The sequence below is a fragment of the Dermochelys coriacea genome, chromosome 14 (assembly GCF_009764565.3).
Source record: "Dermochelys coriacea isolate rDerCor1 chromosome 14, rDerCor1.pri.v4, whole genome shotgun sequence".
Taxonomy (NCBI): Eukaryota; Metazoa; Chordata; order Testudines; family Dermochelyidae; genus Dermochelys; species Dermochelys coriacea.
The window spans coordinates 15,011,690-15,036,118 of NC_050081.1; the positions used below are offsets into that span (position 1 = coordinate 15,011,690).

At 42.9% G+C, this 24,429-nt stretch overlaps 1 protein-coding gene across 1 annotated transcript; it reads right to left on the reverse strand.

Annotated features, from left to right (window-relative positions):
• Window positions 1-1,797: 1,797 nt before the first annotated feature.
• JPT1 (Jupiter microtubule associated homolog 1) lies at window positions 1,798-21,395 on the reverse strand. The gene is made up of 6 exons (XM_038371574.2): window positions 21,371-21,395; window positions 16,407-16,779; window positions 12,268-12,410; window positions 11,685-11,782; window positions 7,835-7,859; window positions 1,798-2,092 (listed from the first exon to the last, which is right to left on the reverse strand). Exons 2-6 carry the CDS (start codon window positions 16,622-16,624, stop codon window positions 1,944-1,946), a joined length of 633 nt encoding a protein of 210 aa, XP_038227502.1. The 5' UTR covers window positions 16,625-16,779; window positions 21,371-21,395; the 3' UTR covers window positions 1,798-1,943.
• Window positions 21,396-24,429: the final 3,034 nt, after the last annotated feature.

Genomic DNA, 24,429 nt, shown 5'->3' on the forward strand with positions numbered 1-24,429 from the left:
GGGACCGCGTGCTCACCTGGGCCAGGCCCTGCTGGGGGGTTAGCACGTGGGGCTCGGGAGGTAGCAGGCTTGGCCAGATCAGTTGTATTAGTGCTTTCTTGCCCATGCCTCTCCGGAGGTCATTAAACCACCAACCAACCCTGTGCGCCCGCAGCTGCCTGAACTTTAGGCCTAACCCGTTTCAGGACTGGCTTCTAGGAGGCCTCACGCTCCGTAGACGAGAGAACTTGGAGCTTTTCACCTACAGAAACAGTTCCCAGCACTGTTTGGCCTAGCTGCACTATCCCTTCTTGGGTCCTGGGGGCCGACCGAGAATTAGGAGGAGAGCGAACACGTTTAAGTCTTTGCCCTTCCACAGCACTTGTTGAGGCCTCACCATCATTACTTGACTTTTCTCAGTCTGTCCCAAAATCAAATCAAGGCAAGCTCTGATTTTAATACTAAAGTTTGTTTTGCTCTTCCTGTGTGTAACACATGCCTATATAGGGATGGAAGAGCAGGCTTGTGCTAAATCGGACCACTGCAAAGGAACTTCAAAGTGATGAAGCTAGACAAGAAATACTAGAGCCCTTTTCTCTGCTCCATTTGAAAAAAGTAAGAGGTTAGCATATATAAAAGAGGAAAAAAATAGTCACAAAATAAGCCTTGATATGCTTGCCTCTGGACCATAGTGATTAGTATAAAGTTGGTCCATCAGGCACTTACTTCCCCTCCCCTCCCACAGAAAAATGGCTGCAGAGAAGTATTTTAGCCTGTGGAACTCATTGCCACAAGTTGTCATTTGAGTAAGATCTTAGTACCATTCTGAGAGAATTACACATCTAGTTACTTTTTAAAAGGAATGTAAGCCATTGTGCTTCAGATCATGGGCTAGCCCTAGCTGACAGGATACTGAGTAGGTAGAGCACAAGGGTGATCAGAGCTGACCTTTCTACTGTTTCTATCTGAACTCTGATGAGATGTTCCATGATTTACAACCTGCATGTGTTTTTGTTTATTTACACAGAGGGTAATTAAACTATTGCTATAACAATAGAGGGAATCATTTCAAAGGAAAGATCAGGTATGCTGTACCAGTAGTAGAGAGAACATTGAAATAAAACCCACACAGGAAACACTGCTTCAAAACTTCTATATTATTTACTTTTAAGCAACAGTCCAGCTTTGTGAAGTTACAACACACATTTTAAAAGGATGAGATTTTCACCTCATGGTCAAGCACCAGCATGATCATGCACAGCATTGAGTCATTTATAATAAAATGCCCCTGTAATTTTTACTTGAACAACCACTCTTGTATGATCCACACCTCATTCTACCTTTACTGGATTAAGTTTCTGCCGTACACCCACATCCCTCCCCAGTATTAGGACAGGCATCTCAGCCCTAAATATGGCACATGCCCCATTTCATAATGGTCCAACTCTAAGATACTCCTTGTTAAAGGCAGCATGGCATACACTAGATCACACTTCTGTACTGTTTGAGACATTTACCACATGGAAGTCAATTAAGTTTTGGATAACCAACAGTTGTGTGAGGTGAAGGGGGTCTGCTCTTGTTGATCGTTTGCTGGCCTGGTCAACTAGAATTCTAAACCCTTGTAAAGCTGACTATAAGAGGTTCTAAAAATCTCCGTACAAAAACCCTCTAAGCACACTTAGAGCCAATCTAGTCTCCTTTGAAACACATTACTATCCCTCAAAGCTTTCCCTCATGTTTACTACTAGAAAACACTCATGTCATTTCCAGTAGATCCAGGGGAGACCAAACAAATGAAAAAAACTTGTTTTTAAAAAAAAATAAAAAAAAATGGCAGTACATAAAGTGCTTCTTTTTAATGAAAGAAATTCGAGATGTACAGTCAGGCTCAAGTTGTGCAGTTCACAAGCATAGGGGAAAAGAAACAGACATGAGTTCAAAACAGTCAGAAAGGAACGGGTTTAACCGAGGACTAGGCTGGACTTTCCACCAGGTGGATTTCTCCTGGATGGTGCAGGTACTGGTGCTACCGGGCTAGGAACAGGTGCAGCAGGCAGGGTTTTTTCTTCACTCTGGCCTGGAGCAGCTTCTACATCAGCCTCAATGTTTTCTAGAAGAAAAGATTTTAGGGTGTTTGATATGGAAAAGAAGAAAGGGAAATCTCTGGCTCTCTCAGGTACTCCCCCCTCCACTAGGGTACAGCCATAGCTTCCCCCTCCCACAAGTTCTGCTTCAACATCTGCTGGCAAGACAGCATTAACTTTTTGGTGGGCAACAAGTACATCTTCTCGAGAGACTACGATCACATCTTATACTTGACTATAGTCATTTAGGAGCCAATTTAGTTCCATTGCCATCAAAACAGCACTTGCCAGCAATTCATGGCAAGAAGTAACCTGTTAGTATGATCATGCATAGGTGCTGTAACTAGGGATGCCGCTGCATGCCCAGCTGGAAGTGGATTCCATCAGATATAGGGTTTATAGTTTAGTTCAATGAATCTCAGCACCCCCACTATACAAATTGTTTCAGTGGCCCTGTGGTCATGCATGTTATGGATCATCAAACCAGTTAACGGCTTCTAGTGAAAAGTCTCAGCATGTGTAGAATACTAATGCAGGTCTGAACCTAAGTTCTGCATTTAACAGTTTTAAATGCTACATTCACAGCATAATACACAAACTGGAGCCACAGAATCTAGGCTGAGTGAGATAAAATGCCTAATCCCTTCCTAAACCTCTGTGGTCTTTGTTTACAGTTTGTCTACAAGCTTCCAATAAATTCACATTAAAGTGTGTGGGCCTGCTTGAAAAGAATGGGCCATTTCATCTAGTTCTGATGCTGTTAAAAGACCCTAAACAGGAACACACATGCCCACGCATGCAGGAACTCTACACATGTAGCACATTCATTAAAGTGCTGCTTGCTAGGGTATCAACTCTATTGAGTTTTCTAGAGTCAGTTATGCAGCTTGTCTCATTCATAGCCATTTCTGGGGAAGAGTTTTAATTAAGTGAATCTTTGTGCAAGGAGGGATGCACCTAGATCAGTTTCTGCTGCAGCCTGGGACAGATGCCATGTAGTTGTCCCAGAACAGCAGACCCTCTGCTCTCTTAGGACAATCTACATAGTTAAATTATCAGTTATTGAGATGTGTAGTCTTGATTACTTAGTTTATTTCAGTATTTTTTGGAAGTATGAAGAGGACTGTGGGCTTTGCAGTAACTAAACAGAATAGGTCAAGGTTGAGTGGCAATAAGCATCAGTGGTAGCAAAACAAAACCAACCACACCCCCCACTCCTTTTGACAAGTCAATCAAGCCTTGTTTTGATGAAAAATTCCTGTTGGACAAACGTTTATTATTAAGGTCAGTAGACTAAAAGAAAGATATTTGATCAGCAAATTTTAATCAAGAGCACAGCTTTGAGCAGGGCATTTTAAATATTTGAAGAAAACTTCACCTATATAAGACCCAGGGAAGAGAATTAATTCTTATGTCAGATGTACATAAAAAGTCCTAATGATCCAGCAAAAAGATTAAGCTTCTCTTGTATAGTAAAATCCACAGTAACAATGCATGATTTGAAACTGACTGAATAAATGGATACCACACTTTACAAAATCCCGCAGAATTACAGATTACATCCATATTCCTTTGAAGCAGCAGAAGCTTGAAACAGATTAGAAAGCCACTGTTTCAGACCAGTGCACTACATACAATAGTATGTACAGGAAAGTCAAGTGCTGTTTATTGCAATGGTGTTCAAGCTTTTCCAGTCTTGATCATATCTTAGATATAGTCTCATCAACACTCCTCTGGCAGCTGGAGCCACTGCTTGTGGATAAGTGGTTTACACTGATGCATCAGCTGGAAGAGAGATCCAGCAGCTGTCCAGGCCACTGACAGTTCACTGACCAGTTTGGAGCCACTGGCTTAAATAGACTGACAGTTTCTTCTTGACATTGTCAAAAAATAGCCCTAGTTAAAATACCAGTAAGAAATTTATTTGAAAGGGCAAATGTGGATGTTAAAGTGGAGAGAGAATCTACAATATAATGATTTACTTCCAGAGCCATTAGCTCATAGGCACATTTAAACCAGGCAGCAGACTTCTAAATTCTTTGGAAGCCTCAGGCTGACTCATGCAACCAACCTGCCAGACTACTCAGCAGAACTAAGAAATATTATGACATAGACTGCCGAATTCATGTTGAGAACTGAATGCTCTATTGTCTGCACTTGCAGCAAACAGTAAATGAATTCTATGAACCCAGTTCTAGGAGCCATGATGCAGACAGATTATACCCCTTTGAAAACATGTTTTTCCTTGAGGACCCCATTTGATTTTGTCCTGAAGATATGTATGCACCTGATCAATGTAAAACCAGGGTCTACTCTGTGTAAGCAAAAATTGAAGATTTAGCACTCATAGCAGCACTGTTCATCATAAAGCAGCTTGTCTTAATTCAGAAGAGTGAACAGAATTGTTCTGGGATGGACTAGATTTGAATATAATCCATTTTAGCGAGAGTATCCTTTGAGACACTTACCCATTAGGAATTAGCTCCTGTAGCACCACTCCAAACGGAGATGGTGAACTTTAAATGCAGAGAGAAAGCTTTCCCCTACAGAGGTGTCTAAACTCACTCCTCCATGAACCGTTCAGAAACCAAAGACAGATTATACAATAAATATCAGAACAAGACTGGAAGTATGAGCAACATGGGACATTCACCTACATGACTGATGTAACATTTCACATGATAAGAATATCAAGAGATATTGCAAGATAGCTCAGTGACACTGTTGTGCAGTTCTGACCGTACTCTATTTGCTTCGGGGTATCCACAGCAAACTGGTGGGGGGAGGAAGAAGAGGAGAAATTGAGTGATTTGCCAGGGTTCACAAGGGACTTTTCACACTCAGAGGTGCCTCCCTAGCATTTCTGCTCTTGCTTTGGAAGAGTGCAAGAACCTCTACAACTCACGTCAATGGCATTAGGTTTAAGTGTGAGTGGTTTGCCTGTGGCTTCACAATTTATTCTGGCCAGTCACAATAGTTTATTAAACCAAAACACTTTCCACTAATGTTGTGTAGGAAAACCAACTCCAGTTCACTTACCGCTTAAATAGCTGTTTACTTCACGGACATGGCCATCTACAAGAACTGAACCAAGAAGTGAGAAATTGGTTGACTGACTATCCAGTGCAATTGGAAGTAACTATTCCAGTAGCCCTGGAGTTTCAATTACAAGCAGAGCTACAACATTAATATTTTGTACTAGTCAAATTTTCTGCTAGTAATGGTGTTGGCAAAAGAGAAAGTTCATTCCTAAAAGTATTGAAACTCATGCTCTTGCCTCAATAGTTTCTAACCCTGATCTCAGAGCCCAGCACTGCAATGCTAATTAAACCACATTAGTAATGGCTCACAGGAAAACGTTAAGGAAAGCTGCATAGTTGAGTCAGGGGCATTAAATACTCTTCCCAACCAACCAACACTAGCTGTATGGCTATCAGATGTCAAGCCCAGCCCATAGCTGCTACTTAAGAACAAAGAGGAAAGATTTTTCTTCTAAAACCTTTAAGGAGAAGTCCTTTCAGGAAATGTAACTATTAACAGCTTTGCAGATCTTCATCCTGAAGCTAAAGCTTACAGGTGTGAAAAGTAGCATGGAAGGAAGTACTGGGGTAAAAAGAAATGAATATTTGCTCTAATCAGGAAATGGGCTATTTCTAGTGTAAATTTAAGAAGGTAGGAAAGGCATTAGACTTCACCTAGACCCTGGAGGAAAAAGACTATTCATGATTGAAGATATGAATGCTTTTCCATATTTACATGTACTACTTTGCTTATAAACTCCTGCTCAGCAAAGCTAGTTGGTAAAGACATTAAAAAGGACACAACTCCTCTTTATTTCAAGTGCGTGAAGAATCACTTTACAACTATACTTGTCCTGGAGTCTCCCTGCCAATGTGTTATTTTTTGGAAATCATTTCTCTGTGTTTAGAGAAATCTGTTGGTGTGAAAGGACATGGAAATGGAAACTGACTATTACCAAGTGCCATCCAATACACAAAATTTAAAATACAGAAAACTTATCAGGTTACAGAAAACACTTATTACAAGTATTGTTTAATTTGATGGTAACCATTTATGTCCAACAAGGAAAGGCAAGTTTCCTACTTGAGTACCATCTGGCTTTTTCAAAGGACATTAGGCTTGCCCAATCCTGGAGAGGTTTTGTGTAAAGCATTTAAGACTATGTCCCTGCCAAAACAATACTGAGTGAAAAGATCGATTCAGAGTTGAAGCTAAATCTACTTGGTCACCGAGGAACAGATTCAAGCTGCCAGTGCCTCTAATGACAGACCACATGGCTTTCAGTGACCTCCAGGTGGAGAAAAGACACTATAAATCAGCTTCAGGAGGAAGCATACCCTCAGTGCATGAATAGCAAGGCTATTCAGATGATAGTCCAATAAAAGTTGAATGCTAGACCAAGAGAAAAAACTATTAGCTTAACGAACTTGAAAAGTTTCATGAATACACATGAAACAAGAGCGAGCTAGGATTTCCAAGAGGCTTGTTAAAAGATTACATGAATATTAATAGCACTTTCAATTTATAATCAAATACCAATTCCACTTAACAGTCACCCTCCTCAAGGGCCACAATTAAGAGCCTTAATGGGCATGCGGTAGACACCATTGCCCTAAGGAATCATGCACAAATCCCTATTGTTATTGAGTATCCATTTGACTTAGTGAAGAAAGCTCAGCTTTGACAAAAATATGAACCTTATAAGTGCTCTGAAAGTTCCTTCTGGAAGCAGGAAACTGACTCATGTTCAAGTGTGGCTCTTTAAAGTGTTCAATTTCAAGTGTGCAAATCCTGTCTGATCAGAGAACTGTGTTAGGAGCTGCTTATTCATTCTGGAACAGAGTTGCAAGTTGCATTTTGCAGGTAGTCACTGACTACTAAACAGATGGATTTTGCTTCTTGTGATTGCTACCAACTCGGGACACTGGCAAACTAGATCACCTTCACTCTGAGACAAAGTCTCTCCATTTAGGAGACTTGCTGTAAGCAAATCCATATTGTGCACTTGGCTCAACAGCTAAAAGACCACTTTTGCCTGTATAACAGCATATACTGGACAAATAGCTACAAAGATCAGCAAGACAGTCACATTTCATCTCACTTTATTTTGAATTTACGCTAAACAAAACTAAACCCACAACTTAATATTTAGAGGGTGTCTGAACTCAGTATCTTTGAAGTGTCAACAAAATGTTCAGAAACTAAAAATCACTTACAAAGCTTCATCTACGTTGATTTTAAAATCCTAGTACTAATGATCCATTTGTGGCATCCCCGATAATTAAGGATGCTAAAGGCAAGTCTTAGAAAAATTTGATAACTCCTATAGTCACACATTAAAGATTATTTGATTTAGGTTAAATAAAATGCAAGTATTAAACTTAAAATGGTGCAGTGCAGCAGTTCATAGATCTAGGGATTATCCCTCCCCACTCCATTTCCCTTGTAATATTAGTCCCAAATGCAGACTTCTTGGCACTAACTCTACTGCTGGCAAAAGAACAGGCTGTGACCCTAAATCCAATGGGTTAAAAACAAAAACAGAGGCGTTCTGCAATTAGACTCAATCTACATCTAACCAAATATTGGAAATATTCAAGTCACCACCCTTTTGAAGGATCCAAGAGGTAACCACAGGAAGGAGATATCTAATGTAATCCAGCCAACACCTCAAATACACCAGAACTTCATTTGTTCTGGAAAGACTTCTTACAGGTTAGACACCAGAAAGGGAGAGAGTTACTCACCAAAAGTTTCACCGCTTTCCCCGTCCTACAAGAGACAACACACATTATTTCCTGTACTTTGCAACGCATTTTCAATATTAGATACAGTGTGCGGCACTGAACACCAGGCCCCATCTAGCAACGACTGCTAAACAAAGCTAGTCTAGCATGCTTCTCTATGCCTAGCAGAGCCCTCTGAGTTGTGGGAATGCAGAAACAGGAAGCAATCTTGGGATGCTGGATTTTCTAGATCAGATGTCAAGGCGGCACTGTGGACAATGCATGTATTCTGCTGATCAGAAGAAACATAGCCAGTCACACCTATAGAGGTGGTCAATGCAACCAAAGGTCTACAATGACATTTTGCCAACTTTCAGAGTAGCAGCCGTGTTAGTCTGTATTCGCAAAAACAAAAGGAGTACTTGTGGCACCTTAGAGACTAACAAATTTATTAGAGCATAAGCTTTCGTGAGCTACAGCTCACTTCATCGGATGCATTTGGTGGAAAATACAGTGGGGAGATTTATATACACACACAGAGAACATGAAACAATGGGTTTTATCATACACACTGTAAGGAGAGTGATCACTTAAGATGAGCCATCACCAGCAGCGGGGGGAGGGGGGGGACAAGGAGGAAAACCTTTCATGGTGACAAGCAAGGTGGGCCATTTCCAGCAGTTAGCAAGAACATCTGAGGAAAAGTGGGGGGTGGGGAAAAACATGGGGAAATAGTTTTACTTTGTGTAATGACTCATCCATTCCCAGTCTCTATTCAAGCCTAAATTAATTGTATCCAGTTTGCAAATTAATTCCAATTCAGCAGTCTCTCGTTGGAGTCTGTTTTTGACGTTTTTTTGTTGAAGGATAACCACCCTCAGGTCTGTAATCGAGTGACCGGAGAGATTGAAGTGTTCTCCAACTGGTTTTTGAATGTTATAATTCTTGACATCTGATTTGTGTCCATTTATTCTTTTACGTAGAGACTGTCCAGTTTGACCAATGTACATGGCATTGGCACCCTGACAGCAGGATCGTCTGGCTATGTAGACTCCCTCCTCAGGCCCTACGCTACCAGCACTCCCAGCTATCTTCGAGACACCACTGACTTCCTGAGGAAGCTACAATCCAGTAGTGATCTTCCTAAAAACACCATCCTAGCCACTCTACACCAACATCCACACAAAGATGGACTACAAGCCATCAGGAACAGTATCCCCAATAATGTCACGGCTAACCTGGTGGCTGAACTTTGTGACTTTGTCCTCACCCATAACTATTTCACATTTGGGGACAACGTATACCTTCAAATCAGCGGCACTGCGATGGGTACCTGCATGGCCCCACAGTATGCCAACATTTTTAGGGCTGACTTAGAACAACGCTTCCTCAGCTCTCGTCCCCTAATGCCCCTACTCTACTTGCGCTACATTGAGGACATCTTCATCATCTGGACCCATGGAAAAGAAGCCCTTGAGGAATTCCACCATGATTTCAACAATTTCCATCCCACCATCAACCTCAGCCTGGACCAGTCCACACAAGAGATCCACTTCCTGGACACTACGGTGCTAATACGCGATGGTCACATAAACACCACCCTGTATCGGAAACCTACTGACCGCTAGTCCTACCTACATGCCTCTAGCTTTCATCCAGATCACACCACACGATCCATTGTCTACAGCCAAGCTCTACGATACAACTGCATTTGCTCCAATCCCTCAGACAGAGACAAACGCCTACAAGAGCTCTATCATGCATTCTTACAACTACAATACCCACCTGCTGAAGTGAAGAAACAGAGTGACAGAGCCAGAAGAGTACCCAAAAGTCACCTACTACAGGACAGGCCCAACAAAGAAAATAACACAACGCCACTAGCCATCACCTTCAGCCCCCAACTAAACCCTCTCCAACGCATCATCAAGGATCTACAACCTGTCCTGAAGGACGACCCATCACTCTCACAGATCTTGGTAAACAGGCCAGTCCTTGCTTACAGACAGCCCCCCAACCTGAAGCAAATACTCACCAGCAACCACACACCACACAACAGAACCACTAACCCAGGAACCTATCCTTGCAACAAAGCCCGTTGCCAACTCTGTCCACATATCTATTCAGGGGACACCATCATAGGGCCTAATCACATCAGCCACACTATCAGAGGCTCGTTCACCTGCGCACCTACCAATATGATATATGCCATCATGTGCCAGCAATGCCCCTCTGCCATGTACATTGGTCAAACTGGACAGTCTCTACGTAAAAGAATGAATGGACACAAATCAGACGTCAAGAATTATAACATTCAAAAACCAGTTGGAGAACACTTCAATCTCTCTGGTCACTCGATCACAGACCTAAGAGTGGCTATCCTTCAACAAAAAAGCTTCAAAAACAGACTCCAACGAGAGACTGCTGAATTGGAATTAATTTGCAAACTGGATACAATTAACTTAGGCTTGAATAGAGACTGGGAATGGATGAGTCATTACACAAAGTAAAACTATTTCCCCATGTTATTTCTCCCCCCCACCCCACCCCCCACTGTTCCTCTGATATTCTTGTTAACTGCTGGAATTAGCCTACCTGCTTGTCACCATGGAAGGTTTTCCTCCTTTTCCCCCCCCTGCTGTGGGTGATGGCTTATCTTAAGTGATCACTCTCCTTACAGTGTGTATGATAAACCCATTGTTTCATGTTCTCTGTGTGTGTGTGTATATAAATCTCTCCTCGTTTTTTTCCACCAAATGCATCCGATGAAGTGAGCTGTAGCTCACGAAAGCTTATGCTCTAATAAATTTGTTAGTCTCTAAGGTGCCACAAGTACTCCTTTTCTTCCTACCTTGCTTGTCACCATGAAAGGTTTTCCTCCTTGTGCCCCCTGCTGCTGGTGATGGCTCATCTTAAGTGATCACTCTCCTTACAGTGTGTATGATAAAACCCATTGTTTCATGTTCTCTGTGTGTGTATATAAATCTCCCCACTGTATTTTCCACCAAATGCATCCGATGAAGTGAGCTGTAGCTCACAAAAGCTTATACTCAAATAAATTTGTTAGTCTCTAAGGTGCCACAAGTACTCCTTTTCTTTTTATTTAAATAGGAGTAACAGAAGGTCTCCAGACACTTATCTGTTGTCCTATCATACCTGGGGGTTATACTTTACCCAGTTTATCTTTTCTTGAAAATTACTGAATTTTTGATTGTGAGAGGACTAGTTTTTAGAATTGAATCACAGATGTGAAGTCTGCTTTAGCCTCCCCAATTTTGCTATCTGCAGAGAAGCTACTATTCTGTATCTTATTTCTCCAGGATTTGGAATCACATACTAAGCAAAAACCTGTGCTAATAGTATAATTTTTGTTGTCCCCCCCCACCCCAAGAAGCCACACCACATGCAGAGGCTAATGCATCTGCTGCTCCCTATAGAGGACAGCCATGGAACTCATTACACAAGCATCCAGGCTACTTGTTTTACACTCCAGCACAAGGCTGGCATCCCCAACACTTCCCCTCGCCGATTAAAGAGCCCTGCAGCTTGAACTTTACAAACAAAAATGCTGGTAATGATATTGAACTTCTGGCTAAGGCATGGATTTCCTCACCATTACCAGATTTTAGGATGGGACAAGCCAGAACGTTTTACTGAGCACCCAGTTTAAAAATAATCTTTAACTCTGTATTTAGTTTGATAGCCTACAGCATGTTAGAGATGCAGGGAGATTTCATATTTTCTCCAAGTAGAAAATAAGAGGCCACAATTAAGCCACCTACCTGCTTTTAGGCCCTTTTCCTACCATACAATCTTACTTGCAGTGGTTAAGCAGCCACAAGCACAGCACAAGCTTTTGATAGTCACTGACCTTTGAATCTACAAAGTCCCCACAGTTTGCATCAGAAGAGTTTTTCCTTTGGGGTCCAGATGGTTCAGAATCTTCTCCGACACCTCTGGGCATGGCCCCTGAAAGCAGAAGTTTGTCTTAGTTCAGATGTAAAGTCAGCCTACAAGAAAGCAGACTGGCACAGTTATCCAAAGCTTTATTTCCGATGAACTAACAAAATCCTAGCAGGCCAAGATTTCATCCTACGCATCTAGGCTTCTCATCACTGCAGTATTAAAATGCTTCACGAACATTAGTGAATCTATCCTCAGTGTCTCACCATCATGAAAGTAGTACTACTTTTTCCCATTAACACACAGAAACTAAGGTCCAAGTATGTGTGGAAGAGATGGGAGATTAATGCACATTGCCCAAATTCCAGGCCAGTGGTTTAACTACTGAGCCATCTTTCCTCTGTACTAGAGAGAGTCAACAGTTGCATCCACTACAGGATGCTAATGATTCTGCTCCACAGTTCAAGGGGTCACCCACAGCCTTTTCCATAAAGCATTACAAAATTAGAATAGTCACCAGAATAGACACTGAAACCAAAGTGAAGCTTTACCTGTTGAGCCATCCCTAGAAACTGGATTCTCTTCAGGAAGACCAAAGATGTTGGATGCCATTTTGTTCCTTCGCACAGGCTGCTCTTTTGGCAAATCAAAGCTCAAGTTGAAATTGGAACCTCCACCTGGAGGGCGCAATACCCTGGAGAAAGATTCAGTGTGACAATCTTACATTTCCAGAGTTTTACCACCATTGTTATTGAAGTATTATTCAAAAGGTGGTTGGGAAAGCAAAGGGATTGATGGCTCTGGGAACTGTAATATAATAGAATCACATGGGTTAAACCATTGGTTAAATTTAGCCCAGTTTCACAGTGTTCTACAAGCTACTCATAAGGCAGTTAGTTTTCATAATAAACAGGTGAATAACACTGACCAGCACTGTACTTGTTGGCACTCGGAAGCCAAGCACAGGTTACACTTGTAGTTCACTCCTGGACCTACAACATACTTCAGGACAGCACAGAGACATTTGTTCTGTCACTGCTATTCATATATTTGGTAGCTAATCAAAGGACTGTAGAGATACTACACAATTTACAACACTAAATAGTAAAGACAGCCAAACAAGGAAAAAGAGAACAGCCAGCTCCATTTATCCTTTGTCCCAGGATCAGTGAAAGATGCTACATTTTTCAAACTCAGAGCCGAAAAAGCCTTCTATTTATCTCAGGGTCCAATCTTTCAACTACTAGCCAAACAGCCAAATTCATTAGAACACCCCATCGAAATTAATCTTGAAATGAGCAATGTGGCAGAGACCAACATTTGGCTCATGAACCACTGTACTATTTGCACCACTGATCATGTCTAGATTCCAGACTATTTGTAACTGTTCCAATTTTTTTTAAACCCAAACATGCAACAAGTTCCTGAATAAGAGATGAACCAAAAAGCTTTAAAGTAAAAATTGCTTGAGTGCTATCTGTATTGAACAGGGATTATTAAGGGGCAGAGTTTAGCTGCAAAGTAAAAAAGTCCTGGCATGTCTATAGAGCTCAAAAAAAAAATAAAATAAAATAAAATAAAATAAAATCCAGCAGTGAGATCTTGATCAGGAAGTCACATGAAGAAACTTGTTTGGTACCTCCTCCTGAAAGTCAAGAAGTGAAAGCAAGAAAGCTCAACACTTATGGCTGAAGGAATTCAAAGCTTATTTTCTTCAGCATAGCATCCCTTTAGCTCATCAAAAGTAACAGCTGAGGAAACCAAAGAAATCTCAGAAGATTACCACCACTTATGAGGCTACATGAGAAACATGAACAGCGCTCAGCTGAAGTTCAAAATACAAAGTTGTTGATTCAGGGTATCAAATGAACTTGCTTTCATATAAAGTTCAGTTCCAAGCTATGAAAAATGGACAGTCTATGACTCTACAAAGTAACGTGGACAGCATCCAATCCTTTTTAGTGCAGTTTCCCAAACTTTTGGTCCTTAGCCTACAGCAGAAAGAGAGGTCTGTAGAGTCTCACTATGCAAAAATTCAAACACAGCTGGAATAGTGAACCTTTGACTCAGATATGGATGTCCACTGCCAGGAATTAATTCTGATCTTTCCAAACCTTAAGCCTACTACACTAAAGGCAGAACAAGACATCAATCACTTCTTTACCCTGCTAACCTCAAATACAGCATAAGGGCAAGCAACACAACACTTATACATTCATTTGTTTAATATCCTAGAACTGAACTGAGTTTTTAAACTTTTATAAGAAATCTTTAGCGGGGAAAACCTAACATTTGCACTGCTTCTTAGTGTATGGTGGGGGATTCTGTACAGCATCCTATTCTCCCCTACAAACTGAACATACAGTAGGGGAATCCAGAGTCTACCAAGTAGATCAAAAGCAACAGCTTTTAAGAATGCACATATACCTTTATGATTTCCTACTCCCCCTTTCTGAGGTATGTAGTTTGGTATAACTGTTCAGATAGTCCATTAAAAATCTACTGAATCTTATATTTGATAGAGAGAAATTATCCTTCTAGGGAAAGTGTTCAAATGTGAAAGCTTTCTTTATCGTCTTCCATATCATCAGTTGCCACATTTATTAGTTCTTTGAGCAGAGTGTTCAAACAAGGTCTTGTATCCACAACCCACATCTCCCCCTACTTGACAGGGGAGGGGCAATTATTTCCTCCACAGACTGATGTCAAACAGACTTAATTACAGGTTTCAGAGTAGCAGCCCTGTTAGTCTGTATTTGCAAAAAGAAAAGGAGTACTTGTGGCACCTTAGAGACTAACATTTATTTGAGCACAAGCTTTCATGAGCTACAGCTCACTTCATCGCATGCATTCGGTGGAAAATACAGTGGGAAGATTTATATAAACAGACTTAAGACATCCTGGTGAATCAAGCAGAAATACAAAAGGGTAGCCAAGCAAACTGCTAAGCGTAGCTTCAATATAAGGTCTGATATTCTATTCAGTCATCCAGCTAAGGGTGAACTGAAACGCTTTAGTCATCACCCAAATCCCAGGATTTTACATTTGCCCTGCAACAGCTGACAGCCACACTTTCAGAAAGGCACTGCTCTTTGCATGAAATCCAATTAAATGTGTAACAGGCTGAGAAACCAACCTAAGCTCCATGAAGAAAACGCTCTGGCAACAGAGAGACCTTTTAAATTCCCAAATCCTCAATAGGAAATTTCTGCACGTTTAAAACAATGATTTACCAAAAAACATCTGCCTCAGTTCTAACCCGCCCAGAATAGCATGATTTATACACTCTGCCTTGTCTTACACTGCATCACTGAAATCCATGAGTTCAATTTAGTTTGAGAGGATTCTTATGGAATGCTATGCATTAAGTTCTCTTTGTTTCTTGACAAACCATGGATTCCCTGATCTAGTAGCATGCTCTCTCTTGTCCCCTTATCCCTTTCTTTTTCTGCAGCAGTCTCATAACCCTTGTTTGCTGCCCCCTCAAAATGGCTCCCTATGTGGGAACCCCCCCCAGAATAGCCAATGCAACACTGCAGGTTTTGATCAGTGAAGAAAGGACGTGCAGTGAAGTAGTGCCATCACTTTCCCCCAGCCCTGGATCATGCTCTTTGAGATCTATCTGCTTGTAATCCGTTTGAAAAAACGGTACACAATGAGCTTAACAATATAGACACCTTAAACCCTGGTAGGATCAAATCTTCCATAAAGTTGCAGCAATTGTCTCCGAATAGGAGCAGCCTCTTGGATGAATGCGTGATGATGATGCATCCGATGAAGTGAGCTGTAGCTCACGAAAGCTTATGCTCTAATAAATGTGTTAGTCTCTAAGGTGCCACAAGTCCTCCTTTTCTTTTTGCGAATACAGACTAACACGGCTGCTACTCTGAAACCCGATGAGTTACAAGTGTACCACTGCCCCCCTGCTAAGGTTAACAGGTAGAGAGGCTACAGACAAGAGACAATAGAGCCTGCTCCAGCCCCACCCAGTATGGGAAACCCTCCCGGGACAGATACCAAGAGTAAAAGCCAAGCGGCACAAGGGACTGCAGGGAGGACGGCGCCGGGGCTTTGGGGAGGGACGGAGAGGCGAATCCGGCTGCGTGGCTGGGCAGCGAGCTTCCTTCCTTTGTTCGGCGAGGAGTCGCAGCCGCCCGCAGCAGCCCGGGGCGGGTCTGCCGCGCTCCCAGCCCTGCTGCTGCTGCTGCTGCTGCTCCTCATCCCCAGGCAACTGCGTCAGGGCTTCGCAGCGAGAAAAAGCGAATCCCATGGGCAGCACGTGCCGGCTGGGTGCGGCCGTATCCCCGCCGCCTGCCAGCCCCGGGAGAGCACTCCAAAGGCGCCGCACGGCTGGACCAGATCCCCCCCTCCCCCCCGCGGACGGGGCTTTAAAGCATCCTGCCTCCCCCTGAACCCCGGATGCACCCCATCCTTCGGGAGCCCCGAACCATTACCCCGGGGAGGGGGATCCCTCAGCGCCCGGCCCCCGCTGGCTCACTCCGACGGCCCGGCCACTGAGCTTCCTCCCCTCGGGGAAACGGTCCCAGAGGCCAGTCAGCCCCCCCCCCCCCCGAGCCCCGGGCCCCGCACCGCTCCCGGAGCCCCGCACTGACATCCCCCCCCCCGGGTCCCGAGCCCCTCTCCCCGGAGCCCCGCACTGACCCCCCCCCACCACCACCAAATCACCGACCTGGAGCTGTTCCTGCCGTTGGGGTCCACGCCCTTGTAGGTGGTGGTGGTGGTCATGGCGGGGAGAGACGGGCGAAAGCTCCGGAGCGAGAGGCCGGCAGCAGATGAATTCCACTCGCCGCCGCCCCCTGCCCCGGCAGCCGCTTTTATACCCGCAAAAAGACGGGCCCCCCCTCCAGCCATCTCATTGGACGGTTCAAACGCGATCCCATCCGCCATTGGGCGAAGAGCCGTCACTCTGTGCTTTGTCCCGCCTCAGCCTGTATTCTGAGTGGTAAGAGGCCGCCCTCTTTGCTACCCCTAAATTTGATTGGTTGAGAAATACGTTCTCTCGCGGACAATCGTCTGCCTTTGGTGCCGGGGTGCCTTTGTTGCTGAATGGAAAGATTGGCTGTCACTCACCTGATTCCGTTCTGATTGGCTCAACTACATAAGGCCAGACAAATATCTAGTCTCTCTCCACAGTTTTTCCCTTATGAGGGGGCAAAGTTGGAACTGCTGGATCCCCACACAGGGAGTGACTGGGTCTGGCCTGGCTGCACTACAGTGGGAGGTGTGGGCCCACAAATTTAATCTTTAACCCAACCACCACCGTGCACCAAATGCCTCAAAACTGTTTTCATGCTGTTGGTGCCATCTCAGAAAGTCATCACACCCTGATGTCATGATCTCATGCCATGTCATTGCCGGCAAAGGTCAAGTTCCTGTGATACAGTGCGAGGCCACCACCTCAAAACAGTTACACCACCATACCCACCCAAGACTATCATCACGCTGTAACAAAGCAATGACACCCACTGCCTCAAAAGGCTACCGTTGTGTTGCAGCAGGATGCCTCAAAACATTGTGATGAGATACAACAAGATAGCACCATCTCACACCAGGATAATCATAGTGCAGCCTCAAACAGTCACACAAGTAGCTCTACAACAAAGCTTCAAAATGTAACACATAGTACTGATTTTGTGTCAAAATATCCACATGATAATGCAGTGAACACCACTTTCTACAAGTCATTACCCTCTGATCCCACTGAGGGTTACCAAAAGAAACTACAGCATTTGCTCAAGAAACTCCCTGAAAAAGCACAAGAACAAATCCACACAGACACACCCTGGAACCCCGACCTGGGGTATTCTGTCAGCTACCCAAGATCCATAAAGCTGGAAATCCTGGACGCCCCATCATCTCAGACATTGGCACCCAGACAGCAGGATTGTCTGACTATGTAGACTCTCTCTTCAGGCCCTACGTTACCAGCACTCCCAGCTATCTTCGAGACACCACTGACTTCCTGAGGAAACTACAATCCATTAGTGATCTTCCTAAAAACACCATCCTAGCCACTCTACACCAACATCCACACAAAGATGGACTACAAGCCATCAGGAACAGTATCCCCAATAATGTCACGGCTAACCTGGTGGTTGAACTTTGTGACTTTGTCCTCACCCATAACTATTTCACATTTGGGGACAATGTATACCTTCAAATCAGCGGCACTGCGATGGGTACCCGCATGGCCCCACAGTATGCCAACATTTTTAGGGCTGACTTAGAACAACGCTTCCTCAGCTCTCGTCCCCTAATGCCCCTACTCTACTTGTGCTACATTGATGACATCTTCATCATCTGGATCCATGGAAAAAGAAACCCTTGAGGAATTCCACCATGATTTCAACAATTTCCATCCCACCATCAACCTCAGCCTGGACCAGTCCACACAAGAGATCCACTTCCTGGACACTACGGTGCAAATAAGCGATGGTCACATAAACACCACCCTATATCGGAAACCTACTGACCACTAGTCCTACCTACATGCCTCTAGCTTTCATCCAGATCACACCACACGATCCATTGTCTACAGCCAAGCTCTACGATATAACCGCATTTGCTCCAACCCCTCAGACAGAGACAAACACCTACAAGATCTCTATCATGCATTCTTACAACTACAATACCCACCTGCTGAAGTGAAGAAACAGATTGACAGAGCCAGAAGAGTACCCAGAAGTCACCTACTACAGGACAGGCCCAACAAAGAAAACAACAGAACGCCACTAGCCATCACCTTCAGCCCCCAACTAAACCCTCTCTAGTGCATCATCAGGGATCTACAACCTATCCTGAAGGACGACCCATCACTCTCACAGATCTTGGGAGACAGGCCAGTCCTTGCTTATAGACAGCCCCCCAACCTGAAGCAAATACTCACCAGCAACCACACACCACACAACAGAACCACTAACCCAGGAACCTATCCTTGCAACAAAGCCCGTTGCCAACTCTGTCCACATATCTATTCAGGGGACACCATCATAGGGCCTAATCACATCAGCCACGCTATCAGAGGCTCGTTCACCTGCGCATCTACCCATGTGATATATGCCATCATGTGCCAGCAATGCCCCTCTGCCATGTACATTGGTCAAACTGGATAGTCTCTACATAAAAGAATAAATGGACACAAATCAGACATCAAGAATTATAACATTCAAAAACCAGTCGGAGAACACTTCAATCTCTCCGGTCACTCAATTACAGACCTGAGAGTGGCTATCCTTCAAAAAAAAAAACTTAAAGAACAGACTCCAGCAAGAGACTGCTAAATTGGAATTAATTTGCAAACTGGATACAATTAACTTAGGCTTGGAGAGAGACTGGGAGTGGATGAGTCATTACACAAAGTAAAACTATTTCCCCATGTTATTTCTCTCACCCAACCCCCCACTGTTCCTCAGATGTTCTTGTTAACTGCTGGAAATGGCCCACCTTGCTTGTCACCATGAAAGGTTTTCCTCCTCCCCCTCCCCCCCCCCCCGCTGGTGATGGCTCATCTTAAGTGATCACTTTCCTTACAGTAAAAAGAAAAGGAGTACTTGTGGCACCTTAGAGACTAAAATTTATTAGAGCATAAGCTTTCGTGAGCTATGATAAAACCCATTGTTTCATGTTCTCTGTGTGTATATAAATCTCCCCACTGTATTTTCCACCAAATGCATCCGATGAAGTGAGCTGTAGCTCACAAAAGCTTATGCTCCAATAAATTTGTTAGTCTCTAGGGTGCCACAAGTACTCCTTTTCTTTTTGCAAATACAGACTAACACGGCTGCTACTCTGAAAGCTGCTATTTCAGAATCTCATTCTGTTGCAATACATTGGCACTGCATCATACCAGATTCTGTTCTATCCTGTATTGGTTCTTATACCATGCTCATCACCATAATATCTGAGCACCTTCCAAAAGTGCATTAAAAAACATGACATATCTGTCACATGTTTATTCTCTCATGACATCTCACAAAGTACCACGGACAAATGGATATCCTGGAATGACTTTGCACCTAGTAATGTGTTATTTGGAAAATGCAAATCCTGACTGGCTAGTTAGTGCTCCATCCTGGGTAAATCACTCACTATAGTTACATAGGTTAGAACTTTGTAGCTGTTTAATCTCAAGTAATAGTAATATATAGTATTTCTAAAACACCTTCCAGCCAAACATTTAAAACGCTTCATAAATATTAACTGATTAAATCTCCCAACACCCCAGGGGTGGAGATCACAAGTATTAGTCCAAATTTACAGATGGGAAAAAACAAGGACACAGAGAGACTAAATGACTTGACAAAGGTCACAAAGTAACCCACAGAATGGAAATCAGAAACCAAATTTCCAGTCCCCCTTGCTTCTCTGCTCCCCACCCCCAAAATCATGTGTCCCAACACAACTACATGGCCTCCTTATCACAGTCCCTCATTCTTCCTGTAATAACAAAACAAACAGAATGCATCTCTGGTCTGAATACACTGACTTTGGGGATTTAGTTACAGTAGAGATTAATCTGTCTGTAGTGGTGTCACACCCACCTCTTGCAAGCACCCTTTCCAGTCAAGTATGTCTGGATTCCCCCCTCCCCCTCCCGATTTCCTCTGCTCTCAGTGCCCCCCCCCAGTCATCAGGCGAGCCTTTAGTGACTCAACCCTCTACTCAAGTCACACATAGTCCATATGCAAAACTAAATAAAACAAACCCTTCCTGGGGTATACTGCCCAACCGGGCCTATCCCAAAATCTTCCAAAACGTCCTGCAGCTCTTTGGGATCAATCCCTTCACAATCCAGCAAGCCCCATCACTTTACCCCTCTATTGACAACGTCTCTGCAGCCCTCCCTGGTCCTCAGTCTGACCAGCAGGGCCTATCTGAGTACCTGACTAAGCAAGCTTATGTGCAAAGATTCCTGTTCCGAGATGGAGCAGTACCCCCGGGGCTTCCTCCCAAGTACATAAAAGGTTTGTTACAAGGAGGAAAGAGAAAAATTGTTCTCCTTAACTTCTGAGGATAGGACAAGAACAATGGGCTTAAATTGCAGCAAGGGCAGTTTAGATTAGACATTAGGAAAAACTTCCCAACTGTCAGGGTGGTTAAGCACTGAATAAATTGCCTAGGGAGGTGGTAGAATCTCCATCATTGGAGATTTTTAAGAGCAGGTTAGAAAAACATCTGTCAGGGATGGTCTATAAAATACTTAGGCCTGCCATGAGCGCAGGGGACTGGACTAGATGACCTCTCAAGACCCTTTCCAGTCATACAAGTTTATGACTCTTCACCTGACCTTTAGTCTTCTGGCCCTCTAGCTGAGTCAGTCTCATCTAGCTCCCTTCTAGGGGTGGGGTAACAGTTCTATGTTCAGTCCCTTCCCTGAGCCTGTCTAAACTCCCTTCTCTCATGGTACAGCTACTTCCTCAGTGGCTATTGTGGAGGAGAACGTAGGCCCACCCACTACTCTAGGCCCCAACCCAGAAATCCTCTAAGTAGCAGCCACATCCCTTTAAATAACTGACACTTCCCCACAGCCTTTATCTTTGTTGAGTCCCTGCAGCCATCCAGCAGCACCTTCCTTGCCCCCCTCGTTCCTAGCAGCAACTACCTGCCTTGACCCTTACAGCTCCTAAAGCCTACCAGAACCACCTCTTCCAGTCTAAGCAGACTGAACTCATGTTGGCCCTGCAGTTCCCTTTATATAGGCCTGCTGGGCCCTGATTGGCTAGTCCCTGCAGCCTCTTTCCTGATTGGCTTCATCCCACGCAGCCGCTCTAGGGAGCTTGGAGGACCCTCTCCACTGCCATTTTCTGGGGGTAGGATGTGGTAGGGAGGAGGCCTCAGGGTCTATTCCACCCCATCATGTTGTCCCACTGTAAATAAAGCACAATAATAATTACATATAGAAAAGTATTAGATTAAAACATGATTAAATGTGGAAGTAATAAAAAATATTTTAAATTGTACTTTGTTTTATTGTTCCAGAATAGCCCAACACACCAGGGGATACAGACATGTATGGAGAAGAGGCCACAATCTTGAATTCTATCTTAACAAAATCTCCCATTTTTATGTTCACTTTATATTTAAAATGTGAAGATCAAAAGATAACCATCTTCCTTTTAGCTTTGAAAACAAATAACTATATCCTTAGAAATCCACTAGTTTCTGATTGGTTGAAGCAGAGTGAGTCAATTCTCTGGGCTAATCATAAAATATCTTTTCCTGAATGGTGCAGTAATGATCACCATATAATCAGCATCCATCAGACAAAATGACAGCACTTACATTACACTGGCTAGGCCATACGAGTAATGAAGTGAAGTTACTGGAAAAGAATATTTTTGCAAAAAAAGTATCAGCTCTGAGTGTAGCTATCTTTTGCCAAAATGTTTATTTTATATCAGTATCTTAGCTTTGACTTTGTACATATTTTGAAGCATCAGAACATGCTATATTTTATTAGCATTACTTGATTTAAGCAGCTTTTTTACTTGAAAGCCAACTTGAAAGCACACTATATGCCAGTACAATCTGATATAAAAGAGATACTCTTCTTGAGGTATCTCCTTGCCCCCTAACTAATAGAAGTTATTAACTATTCAACATGTTCCATTTCAGAACATTCAGACGTCAAACAGGTCATAATACTTTGCATTTCTAGGACCCCTTTCACACGAATATCTCAAAGCATTTAACAAACATGAATCCTCAAATCACCTGTTAGGTGGATAGGTATTATCATCATACCCATTTTGCAGATGGAGAAACTAAGGCATAGAAGTTAAGACCAACATTTTCAAACTTGTGTGCCTAAGGATAAACAATTAAATCCATAATTAGAAGCCTGAATAAAACTGCCTGATCTTTAGGTATTAAGTAACCAAAGCTCCCACTGAAGTCAATGGGAATTAGACCTCAAACTCAAGCCACTTTTCTTCAGGGTCCCTATATATGGATTTAAATCTCTAATTTTAGGCACCCAAGTTTGAAAATGTTGGCATAGGTTATTTGCCCAAAGACAAGACTGCATCAGGACCCAGGAGTCCTGCTAGTGCCCTGTTTTAACTCCTAGATTACACTTTTTTATTAAGACAACAGTTATGGGGAAATAAGTCTTAGGGTGTCCAAAAATTGACATTGCATATTGTTTGGTGGGATAGCCATGATTTATGAAGGGCCAGTAAAATTAAACTGTATCTTATTCAGGATCTAATGCAGAGTCTGTTGCATTAACATTTTTGTATTGAAGGAGGTCATGTGGTCCCTATTGTACGTAGCTAATATGCATTGCCTGTAACATTTCTATCCTTTATGGGTCTATTGACTTCATATCCTCATTAAGAAAACAAATTTGGGGGCTAAACTACATGACAATCACTTGGGTATTTAGATGTTTGAGTGAAATCTCAAAATGCCCAGTCCCTTGAAGATCCCAGATGTATCATATATACGAAAGACTGCTGTCTGCACTAGGAAAAGCATCTGTTGATCAAGTCTCCTCTACCTTTCTTCAAATGGGGTTGAAAACAGTTTGGCTGCTAGTGTAAACAAGAAAAGCATTTGGATAGGGTCTGGACCTAGCAACCAAACCATTTTCATCCCTGACCCAGTTTTAACCAGTTTTTTGAAACAATGCTGAACATTTGTTCTGATCCAAATTGGTAGAAAAGCCATGTCCAGATGAACCTGTTCCTGACATCCATCATCAACAATAGGTTATTTTCCTCACACAGGCAGCACATTCAGACTGTGGGAAGCAGGACTCAACAGCAAAACCTCCAAGCTGTTTGGCAGTCTATAAAGGAAGCATCACTTAAATCAAAAGGATAGAAACTGCAAGAGCATACCAGGACAAAGATCCTAAGGATGAGGTTGTGGACTTAAAAAGGATTTGGTATGCTACCCCTGCTACATTTTATAGGTTGGAATGAATAAGTGCCTTCTATTGATCAGTTTGCAAGATTAGTTGAGAAAAAAAAAATCTCTGAAGGATTTGTGGACAATAGTTTTAGTTATCAAATGTTTTTAAGACAATAGGAGTTTGTACTCAGTCATCTTCCAGTACTACTGAAGACAGTGTTTGAGCAGACACTTTTAGGCAACATCAACTGGAGAATGAGGTACTAGACACAAAGGAATTGAAGTTAACTGATTGGGGCTTTTGTTTCAGTAACATGTTGAAATCCTTCTGCAAGGACTTGACATAAGATGAATAGAGGGCTATTCTTAAAGCTACAGCACCTGACTCATTGCTACAGAGAATTATATTTTTCCTCCCTCTTTTTACACAGGGAAACATTAGTAAATTGGATATAAACCCATTTTAAAGGTCTGGTTTCCTTGACAAACCATGCAACCCCCCCTTGATATCGATAGGAATTCAATGGACAGGTTAATGACAAATGCAACACCATTGTACTTCTGTATGAGGCTAAGGGATACCATACCACTTTTGAAAACATTTGGGTGCTCCCTGCCTGTTTTTTTTTTTTTTTTTAAACTCCTATCCCCTTAGGGAAGAAGGAACATGAATCAAAATGCAACTGGAAGTTTTCAGCCTACCTGTGGGCGCAAAAGATCAAGAAATGAAATGTAAGGAGACCTCATCCTCTATTTTAGAAGCTTAAGCAAGTTCAAACAGATCTCTTCCAGATGAACAGAGAGCTTTTTCCAAAGAAAGTCTTGGCATGATATCA